This window comes from Chroicocephalus ridibundus, chromosome 1, assembly GCF_963924245.1.
Source record: "Chroicocephalus ridibundus chromosome 1, bChrRid1.1, whole genome shotgun sequence".
In the NCBI taxonomy this organism is placed as follows: Eukaryota; Metazoa; Chordata; class Aves; order Charadriiformes; family Laridae; genus Chroicocephalus; species Chroicocephalus ridibundus.
Window position 1 is genome coordinate 189,220,238 of NC_086284.1, and position 17,166 is coordinate 189,237,403.

At 37.1% G+C, this 17,166-nt stretch overlaps 1 protein-coding gene across 4 annotated transcripts in view; it reads right to left on the reverse strand.

Annotated features, from left to right (window-relative positions):
• Positions 1 to 17,166, reverse strand: part of PNPLA8 (patatin like phospholipase domain containing 8) — a 40,065-nt gene that overhangs the window by 1,596 nt on the left and 21,303 nt on the right. For all 4 annotated transcript variants that reach the window (XM_063323167.1, XM_063323164.1, XM_063323165.1 and 1 more), the window contains one exon: positions 1,328 to 1,523. In XM_063323167.1, the coding sequence (XP_063179237.1) occupies positions 1,328 to 1,523 (196 nt within the window). The remainder of the gene's footprint in view (positions 1 to 1,327; positions 1,524 to 17,166) is intronic.

Here is a 17,166-nt window from a genome sequence, read left to right on the forward strand (position 1 = left end):
TCATCCTCTTTCATTTACATCTTCTTTGCATTCTTACCACGCTTCCTCATTCTTTTACTGTTACATAAAAATTTTAAAGTGAAAAAACCATCATGAGTAAGACCACAGCAAAAGATTCTTGTTAACCTGGAATCTTCTCTGCTCGGTCCCTCCTCCTGTGAATTCCTCTGCTGTCTCTGTTCTTGCCTCACCACATCCAGTCTTTCTTGCTCTATTTAATAGTCTCCTCTTTTTCCTTCATAATATAACTTCCTATTTGCTCAAATCTACTCTCCCCTCTTTCCATTTCCTCTCCTTTGGTCTCCACAATAAACTTTCCTTTCCTCCTTTTCCCGAGTCCAACTTCCTGCCTGATTTTTCTGCTGCAATGAAACTTTTTTTCCCTTGACAGAATGTCTCTCCTTTCCACGATTGTGCAAAACCCAGAAGTGGCCCAAAATGTAGCTTTTTCTTACTAATGATGGCTGACAGAGATCATGCAGCAAGGGATCTATACTGTAGGAGTGTTTCTTGATTCCTAGCTTTTTATAGTATCAGTTCCCCTTATAAGAGGGGGAAAAAAAAAAAGTATCTGCATATCAATATTTCCTGTTTATAAAACCAAAACAGATATAAACTGCTAGTAGTAGAGCTCCAGTGTACTCCTATCCTAGGAACACAGTTTATTTTGGAAAGCACGTGCTTGACTCCTTCTGACAGCAATGGAAGTCATGACCATTGACAGATACAGTCCAGTCCTTGGAAAAGCACATGTTAAAAACATATAGAAGAGAGCTAAAATACTTTTTCTAAAGCTGTTGAAAACCAAACGATGTTCTACATTAACTATTAAGCTTTTCTGTTTATGGAAAAAACCAAACCAAGTAAGAAAATACAATTTTTCTATTGAAATGAATGCCTGAATATGCCTTTATTCAGAAGCACAAGTAAAGACATATCGCTTTGTAAAAATCCTGTTGGATTATCATCATTCTGATTTTTAAGGTACCTTTTAACTCCAGTATACCCATGTCATCAACCTTATATTAACACTTGAGAACTCATAAACTAAAAGAGCTTAGCAACAACACAGTGAAGATGAAGACTCACAAAGATAAGGCTAAGAACGCATTCACATCCTCTCCAGAAAACACGTAATACTGGTACTAAAACACCAACTATACGCAATGAGTTTCGGAGAGACGTGTTTCGAGTCGTTCCAATGAGGCAGGCAGAGAGAAGAAGGGGAAAGACAAAAGTTGCAGATTGCTCTCAGAATTGAAACTACAATTCTAAGAAACAAAAACCTGAAAGCAGTCACAATACAAATGTATCTTAAGTCACCAACCTTCTGTGTCAGTTGCGCTGCTGATAACATTTGTGAGTTTGGCTTTCAAACTGGTGTACGTGACGTTTGTCTTTCCCTCGCTTTCGTACCGACCAGTGCCCAGCGATACTAGACACTGCAGTGGAACACTGGGCCAAAGACACTTGCACTCATGAACTGCCAGCGCAGAAGGATTATTTAGAAGCAGACCTCCATCCTGTAAATTAAAAACAAGTACAAATGTTATATGTTACATATAGAAGAGGTAGGCTGAAACAGCAGCATTCACTGGAATATCTGAACAAGTTATGACTTCATCTTCTGAAGACTCTTTAGGCGAGACAGATATGCATATTGACAACTTCTTAAACAATCAAGAAGTCTGCATCCTAAAGTGTTTATTACTGGTATTACAAGGATATATTCTGTAACTAAATCCAAATCACTGCCTCCAGACCCCAAAATAAATAAATAAAATTCACAAGAGCTAAGCTTGGCCAAAGCTACTTTATAAGCACAGTCATTACACAGGATGCTATAGCCGGGATTAAGAACTGGAAAAATCACAAAATCATTTAGGTTGGAAGGGACCTTTCTGGTCCAACCCCCTGCTCAAGCAGGGTGACCTAGAGCACACTGCCCAGGGCCATGTTCAGTTGGGTTTTAGAGTATCTCCAGAAATGGAGACTCCAGAACCTCTCTGGGCCACCTGTTCCAGCGTTTGCCCACCCTCACAGTAAAAACTCTTCTTGTGTTCGGATGGAATTTAATGTGTTTTCATATGTGCCATTGTCTTTTGTCCTGCCAGTGAGTACAGCTGGGAAGAGTACTGCTCCCTCATCTTCATTCCCTCCCATCCTTCATTCGTACACATCAGTAAGATCACCCCTGAGACTCTTCTCTAGGCTGAACAGTCCCAGCTCTCTCAGTCTCTCCTCGTATGAGAGATGCTCCAGTCCCTTAATCATCTTTGTGGCTCTGTGCTGGACTTGCTCCAGTATGCTCATGTCTCTCTTGTGTGGGGGAACTGGACAACAGTACTTCAGATGTGGCCTCAGCAGTGCAGAGAGGAAGAATCACCTCCCTTGGCCTGCTGACAACACTGTTCTTGATGCAGGCCAGGATGCTGTTGGCGTTTTTGCCACAAGGGTGCATTGCTGGCTCATGTTCAGCTTGTAGTCCACCAGGACCCCACGGTCCTTCTCTGACAAGCTGCTTTAAAACGAGTCAGTCCCAGCATGGGTTGGTGCATGGGGTTATCCCTCCCCAGATGCATGACTCTGCCTTTCCTCTTGTTGAACTTCATGAGAATTCTCCAGCCTGTTGAGGTCCCTCTGAGTGGTGGTACACCATCTGGCGTACCAGCCATTCCTCCCAGGTTTGTACCATCTGTGAACTTCCTGCACCTGCCACTCTGTCCCATCATTTAGATCATTAATGAAGACTTTAAATAGTATTGGCACCAGTACTGACCACTGAGGCACACCTCTAGTGACTTGCTTCCAACTGGACTTTGCGACACTGACCCCAACCCTCTGGGCCTGGTCATTCAGTTAGTTTGCAGTCTACCTCGCTGTCTACTTTGTTAGCTTGTCTATGATGTTGCTATAGAAGACAGTGTCAAAGGCTTTATTGAACTTGAGGTAAACAACATCCACTGCTTTCCACTTGTCCACCAAGGTAGTCATCTCATTGCAGAAGGCTACCAGGTTAGTCAATCGTAAGTTCGCCTTTGTAAATCCATGCTGCCTACTCATGATCACCACCTTGTCTTTCATGACTTTGAAAATCCTTTCCAGGAAGATTTCCTCCATCACCTCCTGAGGGATTGGGCTGAGGCCAACTAGCCTGTAGATCCCCAAACCTTTCTTTTTGCTCTTCCTGAAGACAGGAGTGTTATTTGCTCTCCCAACTTCTCCCAATCACCACGATCATTAAGAACGATCAAGAACCACCTTGCAATGGCATCAGCCAGCTCCATCAGCACTCATGGATGAAACCCACCAAGCTCTATGAATTTATGTATGTCCAGTTTGTTTAACTGCTCCCTAACCTGGCGCTCCTCCACCAAGTGCAAATCCTCCTTGCACCAGACGTTCCCTCTGGCTTCAGGGGCCTGGGATTCCTGAAAGCCGTTATTACTCGTAAAGACTGAGGCAAAGGCAGTGTTAAGCACCTCAGCCTCTGCCATGTCATTTGTCACCAGCTCCCCTGCCCCATTCAGTAGCAGGGTCCATGTTTTCTCCCTAGTCTTCCTTTTGACATTTATGTACTTCTAGAATCCATTGTTGTTGCCCTTTACATCCCTCTCTTCACATTCAACTCTAGGCCAGCATTTGCTTTCCTAAATCCATCTCTGCAAGACCGGACAGGAACTCTATACTCCTCCTGGGTCACCCGCCTCTGCTTCCACCTTTTGTACTATTCCTTTCTATGTCTGAGTTCAGTTAGGATCTTCTTGCCCATCCATGCCTGCCACCTTTGCTTGATTTCCTACTTGTTGGGATCCTTTCTTGATCTTGGAGGAAGTGAACACCGAGTATCATCCAGCTCTCCTGGACCCCTCCTCTCTTCAAGGCCATAGCCCATGGGATTCTTCCAAGTAGACCTCTAAAGAAGATGAAGTCTGCTGTCATGAAATCCACGTCTGTAGTCCCGATTTCTTCCTGCTCCCTTCCCTTAGAATCTTGAACCCCATCATCTCATAGTCACTGCAGCCAAGGCTTTCTTTAACTTTCATGTCCGTGAACAGTTCTTTATTCTTCATAAGCATCAGGTACAGCAAAGCACCTTTCTTGTTGGCTTCTCCATCAACTGTGCCAGGAAGTTGTCATCAATGCACTCAAGAAATCTCCTAGGTTGCTTGAACTCTTCTGTATTGTCCTTTCATCAGGCATCAGGGTTATTCAGGTTCCCCCTGAGGACCAGGCCCTGGGAACATGAGGCAGCTTTAAGTTGTCTGAAGATCAGCCCAAGACTAATAGGAACAAAGGCTACTCATAGAGGTCTGGAAATGAGGAGAGAAATCGTTTGCTAGCAACATGTCAGAAGCGTATGTGATTAGGCTGGGATAAAATACTTTAGGACTAATAAGAATCAGTATGACTGACAGTAAATCTGAGAAGGATTCAGACAAGGAGATTTTGATCCAACAAATTTCAAAAAGTATGTTCAGCTCTTCTTGGAACTAAAATGATTATCACTCCAATTAAGAAGTGGATTACTTTGGACTTTGAATTCAACAGGACATTCTGTATTGGGAATGCCTTAAAAAAAAAAAAAAGCAGTTACAAAGGCAAAACTTAAGCTGAAAACATTATCAATACCAAAGACGAAGATTTTCATAGCCATTCAAAATCCACACAAAAACCCACCGTATAAAATACAACGAAACAGAATATTGGCTACAATAAGACTATGCAAAAGCTCCTTACATCCAAAAGCACCCTGAACTCCTGAAGTTTTTACAGAAACTTCTTTTAACTACAGCTGTGCTAGATAAATAAATAAAAACAGGATTACTGAGCTGAGGTTTTTTTTTTTTTAATTAAGCTTTCATTTCAACCTACAAAAAGCTCTTTGAACTCCTTCTGGATACTGTCCGCTTTGCTCAAAACACTGCTAAAATGAATGGTCTCTTCAGTGCCCATTATCCTTTGCTTATGTTTAAATTAGCTTCTACACAGAAAACTAAATACAAGGATGTTTTTGTCCTTGATATAATTCCCCATGAATCTTAATCTAAAATCTAAATAGTTATCTTTGTAGTGCTTACTTTTTTCTTTAAATCCTAGATTAAAAACATGCTTACTAAATAATTTCCACTGATCTTGTCAATATAATTTAATTAAACTTGATTGCTTCACCATGGGAAAATTAGTGTTATCAAAAGTTAGGGGGTACAAAATAGTAGAATACGACAGTATTTTCGTAATATTGACAAATAAAAGATCAAAGAAAGGTACAGTACATATACCTACACATACCAAATGTGTACTGTGATGACACCAACAGCTCTGTGCAGTGATTTCCATATTTAAACATTCTCCAATTTAGGTTTATTGAAATGACAGCAAATATCCATTCCTAATAATTTTCAGTTTAGACACCTTTTATGTAAGATCTAGCATTTATATAGCTACATGTCATTTTTGGAAAGTTAGAAGTAGGACTCAATAAGGAAGGCAATTGATTATTTCCTTCCCCTCCAGATTATGGTTGATAATGATCACATACCGATCAATATTGTGCTTCAAACCTGCTTACTCTGTTAAACAAAGGTGTTCATCTTATTGCTCTTTTGCTTACATTGATCAACTACTGAAGCAGTAAGTAACGTTATTAGTTCAATCAGACTATTAAGAACTTAGTGAAGGAAATACTGCAATAATTTATTTAATTCTGCAGCTCCAGAAACCTTAGAGTTAATTATGTCACAGGCTGAAATTCTTATGGAAAAAAAAAAAAATCACCAGTTTTAAAATTAGTTGCAGTGATTTCACAGAGATGAGAATTCTAAGAAAACTGTAAAAAACAAAGAATTTTCCAGTTCTAAGGCTAAAAAATAGAAATGAACCCTTCTGATTCTAAATAATACCTCTATCTTCATGGAACTGGACAAAAAGTCCTTCCCAAGAAATATATTAAGCTAGTAACACAGAAATATGAAAGCCAGATCTAAATTTTTTAAAAAGTAAATGAAATCATGATATATCCTTGTTCAGGCTTGTCCTTGAGACACTGGAATACAATTCCAAAGTGACTGGTGCTGCAATTTTGTACATAGGGGATACCGAGGTCACAAGCATCTTCACTGATCCTTGCTCTGAATTCCTCTATATTTAGCCTGGCAATTTGATTTGGACAACTGCTATATTTGGTATCTTTTTTTTTTCTGATTCTGTTGAAGTTATCATATAGTTATATAGTTATATAATTAGTTATATATATATAAAAGTTATATATAGTATATAGTTATATAATATTATAAAAACTAATATAAATTATGTCTAAATTACCAATTAAAATAATTTTATTGTAAGCGCTCAGCTTTTAAAAGATGTTTATAAATATACATTAACCACAACGTAACATAACCAGAAGACTGAATGATTGCTAGTCGTATGGAATGTTGTGGTGGTGAAGGGAGTTAGCTAGTTCTCAATCCAACTGCAAACTCTTCTTCACTTCCCAAACACACACGAGTCACCCCTCCCCTTTTGCATTCTTCTGTGGTGCTATGGTCAGTGCACTGGCGAGTGCTGTATCTTTCTTCATATTCTGAACTTTGCAAAACCACTCCACGTTTGAGCCAACTTCATTTGCTGGCAGTACACTGGACACAAACTGCCGTAGTAGGAACGATAATGTAAGTGCTGAAAAAGGGTTTGTAACTCTCTCACATCGTGCAGGTAAACAGTAGGGAAGAAGGCTTTTTATTAATATTTCAAATAAAAATATTGGAAGTAATCAAATAAATTAATCTTAAAATGGAGCTTCATACATATAAACCCAAGCTTATTAGTGATAGCAAAGCAGTGAACTCAGGGACTGGGACATTACTTCCAGTCTTTTGCCAAAGGCTTTCCAAATGGTAAACATTCAATTGTTATATTTTGTTTAATATTTTATCAGCTAATTCTTCAGTGTACTCAAATGGGGTTTTTTGGTACAGATTTTTCAAAAAAATTCCCCATGCAACTGTAACCATGTTTTTGGGACTTTCTGGTTGTTAGTCAGAAGTCTAAAGCTGTAGCTAGCATTTTCTGGAAGTCTTCTGATAGTTGCAAAATAGTCAGGGAGGGCTCCCTCATGATCTGACTACCAGATAAATATTTAAATTATTTAAAGCAGGAAAAATGCACCGTTTGTAGGCATATGCTCCAATGAAAACTCTGTGGTGAAGATACCCTGCTTCCCCAGATCTAAGGATAAAGAAAAGCTACAGTCAGAAGGAAAACACATCGGGAAGTCTCAAGGAAAGCAAATGCTCCAGACCACCTGGGAGCCTGATAGCACAGAACCTTCTGAAAAATCTTGTCCCATTTAAATAATTATGGTGACCGTGCATGAAGTCACCACTCATATTTAAGTCGAAACTTTAGAAACAATTATTTAAAATTAAGATGTTGGAAAAAAATATATCAGTCTGAACAATACTTTACCATGGGCAGTTATTTATTCACAGGCTATCATTGCACTTCCTAATTTTGTCAGACTCAAGCTGTGCCTTATAACTGTTCTGTGTAACATCCTGTGTGCTGCACAGTTTCACTGAAATGATACTAAGCTCTGTGAAGAGAGTAATCTAGCACTGGATGAAGGATATATAACTTAAGAAAGCCAAGTCTGATATTTGGAAGCTGAGTTTGTTGGCTCCATAGTAACCATTTCACCTCACTGCCTATGCAGACATGCTTTGCATTTTAGTTCACTTTTACAGACTTGCTCTGTTGTTTACTTTCATTGTCCTTGTGAAAAAGTGGAGACAGAATTAGTACAAAGCTATCACAGGCTAGGACAAGACAGGCTAAGATTTTGAATGGTCTTTTGAAAAGTATTTTTCAAATTCGATGTTTCAAGTCAACATAAAGATAATAAACATGCAGATTAAGGGTAGGGCTTATTGCTTCAAATGAGGAGTTTGAAGAGTTGCTGCACTATTACATACAAGGGGTTACTTAGAAAAAATGACTACTCTAAAAACATTCAAATGGGTATGCCTTGCTCAGTCATTCTGTAAAATCAGCTCGATACATATTCACGTAAGTAGCAGCAAAACGTCCTCAGAGCAGAAGACAGGAATGAGAAACAGGAGAGTTATTTTACTACCTGTAAGACCTACTCATAGACATAACTGCAAGATTCATATCCTGAGATAGCCCTCTCATCGCACCGGGCACCCGGTGCCATTATGAGAATGTTAGTTACTATATTCACATATAAAGCTTTAAGGCTTGCTCAGTGGAACACCACTGAGCTACTAAATTACAGTTTTTGATATACACTTTGTGAAAAAGGAATTTACCCATTCAGATTTAACTGTGCAATAAAATAGTCCCTATAGCATTCAGCACAAGTACACTCTCCTCAATACAAAGGTTACATGATCACCTTGTTCTGTTAAATATATACAAAAATGTTTGAAATATTACATTAATTACGGCTCTCCTCTTGTAAGTACTCAGTCTGGTCACAGTACTACTGAGGATGAAACTGCTGAAGAGAAGCTGCCAGCAAGTACAGGAAATCTTTATGTCCCTGCACAAACTATTCTGATCCCATAAAATATGTATATAAACATGAAACAGCATAGAAGCAGAATTGTTTCCTCTTTATCTCAGTGACAGCAACATATGGTGGTGACAATATTTCCAAGAAACCTCTAAAATGTACAGTGCACTAGAACAATTTGGTTTAGCTTCATTATAATGGTGGGCCTGATCCACTTTGCTGCATGAGAGATAATGAGAAAAGATTTTTTAATAAGTTAGATAATTTTCTATAAAGCATACAATGATCTACCGTTATCTCTTTATACACATATTTCATGCAATTTATTTAGAAAGATACACCCTTGCTTCATAATCATGCTAAGAGGGATGCCTTTGGGTCCAGTAAATACAATTTATGATGTATTCCGCACTATGTTGATTCCCCAAGGCCTTAATTGGTGACAGATATTAATGCAATCCTCCTATACTCCCAATTTCTAACAATTTCAGAATGAACTGATTCTGTTACTTAAGAAGAGGCAGAAATACTCCTTTAAATTCCCAAAATAAATGTCTTGTGCTCACTACTTCGTAAGGCTATCTCAAAATTACGATTTCTCTTCAGACACTAGAAAAACAAACACTATAGAACTGTGACAAGTAACTGCTCAAGTGTGCACTGAAAAAGTGATTCCCCTTGAACTGGCTAATGGAAAAATTCTTCAGAAAATGTTTGTACAGAAAATGAAGATTAAATGCATTTGTATTTATATTACTGAATGACACTAAAATTAATATTTCCATTCCTGCTCTCTTTGACAGTTTAAAAAAATCAGAAGGTACATTAGCTAGATTTGTACTTCTACTACACTAGTTGCAAAAAGAGAACACTTTATACAGAGATCATATCACATGAAGTAAAACAAGAAGTCTAACAAAGTTTGAAAGTTTACTGAAAAGCTTCCTTTTCCATACAACTGTTCTCCCATACCATTATTTATAATTTTTTTTCCTAAAAATTAGAAACACTGTAATACACTGTTTGCATATACACAAATGTTATGCTAAATGCTTCTGAGAGCTATCAATACTATTGCTATTATAAGCTAAACATTTAATAGTATATTTTACATTATTTTACCCTACATTAGCCATGTTTGCTCTTGACATTTCTTTAGAATGAATGGTTGGCTGAGGTGGACTGCTAGGTGATTATCTTAAATTATTAACTCATCCCAGCTAGTCATTAATTCACAGAAAATGACCAGCTGCTCTGAAGACACTACTGAAGTCATGTTTGTGTGTCAGATATGGAAAGTGTACTCTTACACTGTACTGATGAAGATTTGCTAAACATTAGCAGACATCATGAAAGAAAGAATTACTGGGCAATAAAATATATTGTCACTAAAAGCACAAGCTTTGCACTGCAGATTTAATTACACGAATTCTGCAATGAACAACAGGACACATCACCAAAATAGTATTTTAACTGTGGTTCCCAAATAACGAATTGCCTGTAATATTACAAGCGAGGATCATACACACACACCCCAAACAAAAAACCCCATGGATCTGAATAAAATCCTTCTGGATTCAGATGACGCTGCAGGGCTCAAGCCTAGAAGGTTTGTCCTTTCTGACAACATTTAACTTAGGAAGCATATAAAAATTCTATTTGATATGACGAGATATATCAGAATAAGGCGAAAGGTCTAGTAGTTATACAAAAGAATCACGTTACTATTAAAACCTCCACAAGTAAGCAAGAAATCCCAGATCCAGAGATATCCTAATCCTTGTGAAAGCTGACCATGTTAGATTTTCAAAATTTCAAAATTCTTTAAATTTCATTTCCAAAGCTAACCATGTAAATATTCTTCAGACTCAATATATTTTTACATCAATAACCTGATTGTTATTAATATTACTTATTAATCTTACCTTTGCTAACTCATTGGGCTATGCTTTTAGCTGTCAGTTTACTAAGGAATAGTAAAATGACAGGAAATTCAAAATGCATTGAGAAAAATATGGAAGAGTATGAAGACTAGAAGTGACCTATAGGGAATCCAGGTGTCTCATATTATTTGATATATCACTGATAAATGCTACTCAAAATCTATTGGTCATTCATCTATTTAAAACTGTACAATAATCAGAATGTTGTAAGCTAACTCTACAGATAACTTCTAAAACTAAGTATATTGCACACTCCACACGTTTCTTTTGATCTTTCATATTGTAATTTCAAACTGAAACTGGTTTTCCTATAGAACCGCTTTTTTTAATAAAACTATGTAAGCTATTTAAATTTCTTAATACAATTTTATTCTTTATTTATTGCCTCAAACATTAGATTTCATTTCATTGCAACTGAAACAAAGCAGGTTCATAACTAAAGGATCTGATGTTAAAATGGACAAAATTTAAGAAATAAAGTGAACTAGTTATTGAAGATAATTGATGTGAAGTGTTCAGGATTTGTATATGAACTACCTAGTATTTGTATCCAAAGAGGGGGCAGGGGAAGGGGGAGTAAGAACTGAAGGGAAAAGTTCTGCACTTTCACGACTTCTCTAAATTAAGAAGTACACGTCTAGAACGCAAAATACAAGATGTGTTTATCAGAAGCAGATAAAAACTAAAACATAAATTTTTAGATTAAGAAATTCAGTATTTATAAAGCACCTTACATACCAGACCACTGGAAGTGATGAAAGAGACTACGGTGGAGGAAGAACTGGCTGATCAGATGGGACAACAGTCTACCTCAGATGGAGACCTCTTTGGCTGGGACTGTTTTCTATCAGAGTTACTCAATGGCTGGTTTGGGGCTCATCCTCATTTTCTCAAAAACATGCAACTGCTAATGAAATCTGTTACTAAGTTAGAGGCTTTGCAAATACAAAGGCCTTACTGTAAATACAGAATGACTCTAAGGTCCAAAAAAAAAAACCCCAAAGGAGATGACATATAGCCATGCAAAGTGCTCATAAATGCAAAGCTACGTACTTCAAAACTATGTTGGAATCAGACCAATCATGAGAAAGATCCGAGCAGAGCACTATCACAGAATGATTTAACCACCTATATGCGAAGTAGCTGTTGAAAAGGCAACTGTAATTCTAAATTGTACCTTCCTCTGAAATAGGAAATACGTGACAGTTAAGACATCATCTAAAATACAGTGTTCAACCTGACCGAAGTAACTCCTCTGAATTTTGCTTCTAATTTTGAATTTGGAATCTCATTCAGCTTTGCACAGTATGTCTTGGGTCATGCCAAAACACGCTGCATAGTCCAGTTTCAAGAAAGATTACTCAAACTGCAGCAGGTGCAATGAAGGACCATTAGGATGATCAAGAGAACCCAGAGCCTATTTTGCAAGACTGAGACAGACTGACATATTTAGACTTAATAAAATAAGTATATAGAGAGCACTCATAGCCTTTTTTATCAGAAGGGTAAATACTACAAGAAGACAAGTTAATTAAACTAGAGAACATTCCTGGCACAAAGACAATTTGTATCCATTAGCTATGAATAGACTTAAGAGTGAAAATCAGAAATTTTCTAGCCACGGGAAAAACGAAGAAATATCTTCTTGAAATAACCTTCTCCAAGGGTAGCAGCAGCCAAGACAGCTTTACATGTTCATGAACTACAGTCTATGATGCAGTTGGCAACCATGACAGAGTACTGAATTTGACTCTGAGGGAAACTTTCACTCTACACTCCCTTATCATTTTTTCCTAAGGAAATGCCAGCTGAATTAATTCTAAATTCTGCAGCCAAAAAGCTAAAATTTATCTGCTACTAAAAACAGCAGTGTAAATATACCCCCAGTAAAAGAAAACATTGCAAGGTAAAGAATCTTTGAAGAGATTGCCAACTGATTTGGAACTGACACTATAGCTTAATCCTTCTATTGGAAGAGAAGCTCAGCACAGGAAATAGGGCTTAGACATTGTGCCCTGTTTGACTGGATATTGCTGGACTGAATGCACTGGATATTGAACTAACTGACTTTATGTACATTTTGCATACGTGGTGAAAATTCTTCCTATCACAGTACTAAGACCTGTATCGACAACAAGAAGAGGGCAGTATCCTAAACTACAATACAGAAGGCAAATCAGAGGCTGGACAGTAGCTGATGAAGCATGAAGTGATTGTTCGCATCGAGCACCAGACCACTACGTATCATAAATAAGCTTTCCTTAAGGGAAAAGGTAACAGTATATCAATAGTCCCACTACGTTCTTAGGCTTTTATTTGCAATGAATAACACAAGACTATTTTGTATGGAAATACAGCCCCATTCAAGTCAGCATTAGACAGATATATAACCTGGGAAAATAAAAATTACCAGCTAGCAAGACTTGACAGTAAATTGTTCTTTTTGATCTAAGAAATGGTGGCTGGTAACATCAGAACTTGAGAGCAGCAACCTACATTGTCTGTACAGAGACTACCGAATTGACTCAGTTCTTAATCTTTCGCTATACAAGCTTCCTCTGATTTTACAAGGTTTGTTTTATAGCAAACATTAGCTGGTAAACAGTGTGACTAAAGATATGTGGACTCAGAAGTCTAAGCAAAAAAATAGTTAAACGTAATACAGCCCATTTGGGAGTGAGGGCTGTTTTTTTTAAATAAGCGCTCTGAAAACTGCATTAGCAAAGCATCACTCTGAATCACTGGAGATAAAAATTATAATGCATCCAAGTTAAATGCCTAAATAAAATATACTCTCAATTTCATTTCACTAAACAAATCCACCAATAATACCTCACTTAGCAAGTCCCTGCTGGGAATCTTGCAAGCAGTCTGGCGCTGCAAAATACTACTGGTGCGGTAACCACACCAATTTCACAAACTGGTAAACTGCATCACGCGCGTCCACCTTAAGAGCTGCTAATCAAACCTCTAGAACCCGTAAGAGAAAAAGAAATGCACATATTCCTGTAGCTACCACATTCCAGTAAACTCCCTCTTCCTTAAACAGTAGGCAACATTGCCTCCAAGGCTGTAGGAAAATGTGTATGGCAACAAGTAGACAGAGAAACAAAGAAATATTTGTTTCTATCATTGTGAGAACAAGATACACCTATTAAACCGCAGTCTGTATAAGCTCTGGTGCATACTGATCACCATGGCATATCCTAAGAATGAAAAGAACTTCAATGTGACCTATATTCTATGTCTTCTTAGAGCCTGGGAAGCACCCTTGAATCTAATTTTAAAAGCTACCGTGTAAAACCAATTAGGGTAGGATCCACTAAGCGAATCACTTTTGAAGGCCTCTCCTGTAACAAGCTACAAAGATGAAATGGCTTTACAGATTTACTGCCTAATAAAAGGAAAGGGAAAGTTTGAAAAAATAGAAAGAACCTGTGTATTATCTTTTTTGAATGAAGGTGAGACTTGAAATTTTAGTTACATCATTTTATTGTACTGTACATGGTTTTTATTTCTAGGTTGTATTCTCACCACACATCCTGTTACACCTGCATTATTAAAACTCCACTAACAGATTAGCTGCCAATTTAACCACTTTAGTATCTGTTCTTGCTCAAAGAAAATATGATTATTTGAACATCATCATTTTAATACATGAAACTGCAATACATGAAATCATGGCAAGCCATCAAGAAAAAGGTGATCAAGTCCTTTGCATTAAATTGATCATATTTTATTTTGAGAAAAATCTGTGGCTTTGTTAAACTCACCACCACCTCCCCTCCACACACACAACCCCCGCTGCCCTTTTAATTGATCCTCTGGGACAAATTTAGTTTCTACTGTAAAACCTAGTAAATGAAGTGTACATAATGATTTTATTAAATCTAAAGTTGGTCTTTTAATTAATTGTCAATTTCCTTAGCATACTGTACTGTCTACTGAAGAGACGGTTATTGAGTACCCCTAATGCTTTTCAAGCTACAGAAAATAAAGACAAAAAAAAGGAGGAATATATACGGGGGGGGGGGGGGGGGGGGGAAGAGGAACACCCCGCCCCCCCTTGAAGTATGAAAAAAAATATAAAATCACTGTTGTAACAGGATGAAGGAGAGGTTAAGAGACCCTCAGTGCTTCATAAATAGATTTTAATATAAAAAAGCTGACATACGCAGCAATACAGCTTCTATATTGTAATATCATGACTTGACTCGCACAGTTCCTGGAGAAGCATGTTACAGGGATTAAATCCCTTTGAATGTTAATGTGTTCCTCTTTTGAACCACAAAGAATATTAATCCTCTTCCCCTCATCTACCAACAGCTGCACTGTTTTTTCCTACTTGACAGAGTGGAACCAGATAGCATGGCACGATTGACCTGAATGTAAATATTGCGATTTGGTTTTGAACTGCTTACTTTTTGTGGAAATTTAACAAACCTGGCATCAGCTTATCTGCAGCACAAATAAGAATAAGTGTTTGGGCACCTAGAAATCTCTTTCTAAACTAATACATCAGAAGAACTGTAAAAATAATTTATTACCTTATTAATAAATTGACACACTTTACAATCCCCTCAAACATTTACAGTGACTAGCACAGGAAGTCAGACTGGAATGTTCCCAGAGAAAGGGCATGCATGTGTGTACACAAATACACATGCATATATAAATATATATATATTAGGGAAAAGTGAGGGTTAAAGGAAATAGATACAGTTCAGTTCAGGCATGATTCCAGCATATACATCTAGAATCATACATAAAATTTTTACGCATTCATCTCAATCCTACTCTGATTCAACTATTTCATATAGTTTGCAGAAGGATTCCAATTTCAAAAGAATATGCAGGCTGACCATAAAAGAAATCCACTAAATTTCCATTATCAAAATGATATTTTTATACATTTGAAGAGTCCTAAGTCAGATCAACTGTCAGAGTGCTTTTCATTCAGATTTAAATGTAGAACTGACTGATAAGCCAATACAAAACCTGGTCTCCATATAGGATCCTTCAGAGTCCCAAACTTGAAAGCCAGGAAGCAAATCTCATTATATTTACCATTCTGAATTTTCACAGACATTTTACAATCATTTTCACCTTTTGGCCACCTCTGTTCTTTGAATTATTTAGAAATACCAACACTGCAAAAGCAGATTTAAGTTAATAAGAAACTAGCACAGTTCATATTCAGAGAAGAGATTATGTTGATTAATTAATCTAAGTTCCCACCATATTAAAAAAAAAATATCTTCAAAAGCCCGTCATCTTTCTGACTCTGTACTACAATATTGAAGCCTTGCCATAAATTATTATTTACAATTAATAAATGTAAATTATTGTAATTACTGTAAAGCGCTGATGCACTTTACAAAAATCGCGGTAATATTGAGAATGTCCAACGATGTTATGCTTCATTTATTTCTGCAGTTCAAAAGCAGCCCAACCTCTTAGGTAGTGTACAGGCTTAAAGTGGTAAGACGGAAAAGAGCAAATATTGCCATATAAGCTAGAAATGTTAGTATCATACATGACCTGGGCAATGAATTTATGACAGTTGCAGTGCATTTTTAGAATAAAGACGCTTAACAAAAATCTGCTATCTCATATTTATGATATGAGCTATAATTAAGGACTAAGAGTTATTAACATACTTTAAAAGCTGTTTTAAACAGGAATATGACTGCATTTAGGATTCTGTTTATTTAAAAAGATATTTATGCATACGTATTCTTTTCAATTCATCTTTCCACTGAGGTACCATTAAACCCAAGAACATAAGGGTAACAGTCTGCTATGTACGTGAAGGCTCTTACCCCAGGGTTAAAACAAGGTAATTCAAGGTATCTTGAGCGTGCAGTGGTGGATTTAGAATCCCAGATAGAAATCTGCATGAAGCCAGTTACATGGCATTTGCCATGCAGCACCTCGCTAGCTGGCTGCCCATAAAAAAAACCAAACACATCCTACAGAAAATAGATCATTATGGAAATAGAGGTGTGGTAAGAAAAGCATGAAGAATGTGAAAGATGACAACCTTTAGATCCTAAAAGAATTCAAAAGTATTTAAATATCATGTCTGGGAAGAAGAGAGATTTTTCAGATGATGCGAAAGTTTAAGTCAGAAAATTTAGCATCTAGTTCTACTACAATAAATAGTTTTAGTACTGAAAACATATTTAGTTCTTCATGGCTTGTAAAAGTGAACCACATCCTAAGCCCTTGCTTTCTAGTAATTAAAATACGTCAAATAGAAAAGAATGGGGTGTGTGAAACAGTGTTGGTAAAATAATATGGAAGGGCTTTGTCCAAAGTATCTGGGAAAAGGAAAAAATTAACTAGACTTCATTCTAGCTCTGTGTGTTTGAGAATACTGGATCTAATCTCTATTGACACTAATCATACATTCTCTGGTCTGGTGAATTGGACTTAAAAGTCAATATAGATAAAATGAATATCCACCTTACTGCATTTTACAGAAGTATGGTAATTCAGAAATGACGTTAAGACAAATAATTGTCTAAGCACTACAAAGAAGTTAAAAATCATCTTGTTTACATAGCTATTCTTCATACAGAAGCACGGACAGACTTTGATGTACTCTCAATTCAAGGAAAGAGGGGGTGGAAAGGTGAGAAGAGGAAGAAAAGTGCTTCACATAGCGTAACACTGATCCAT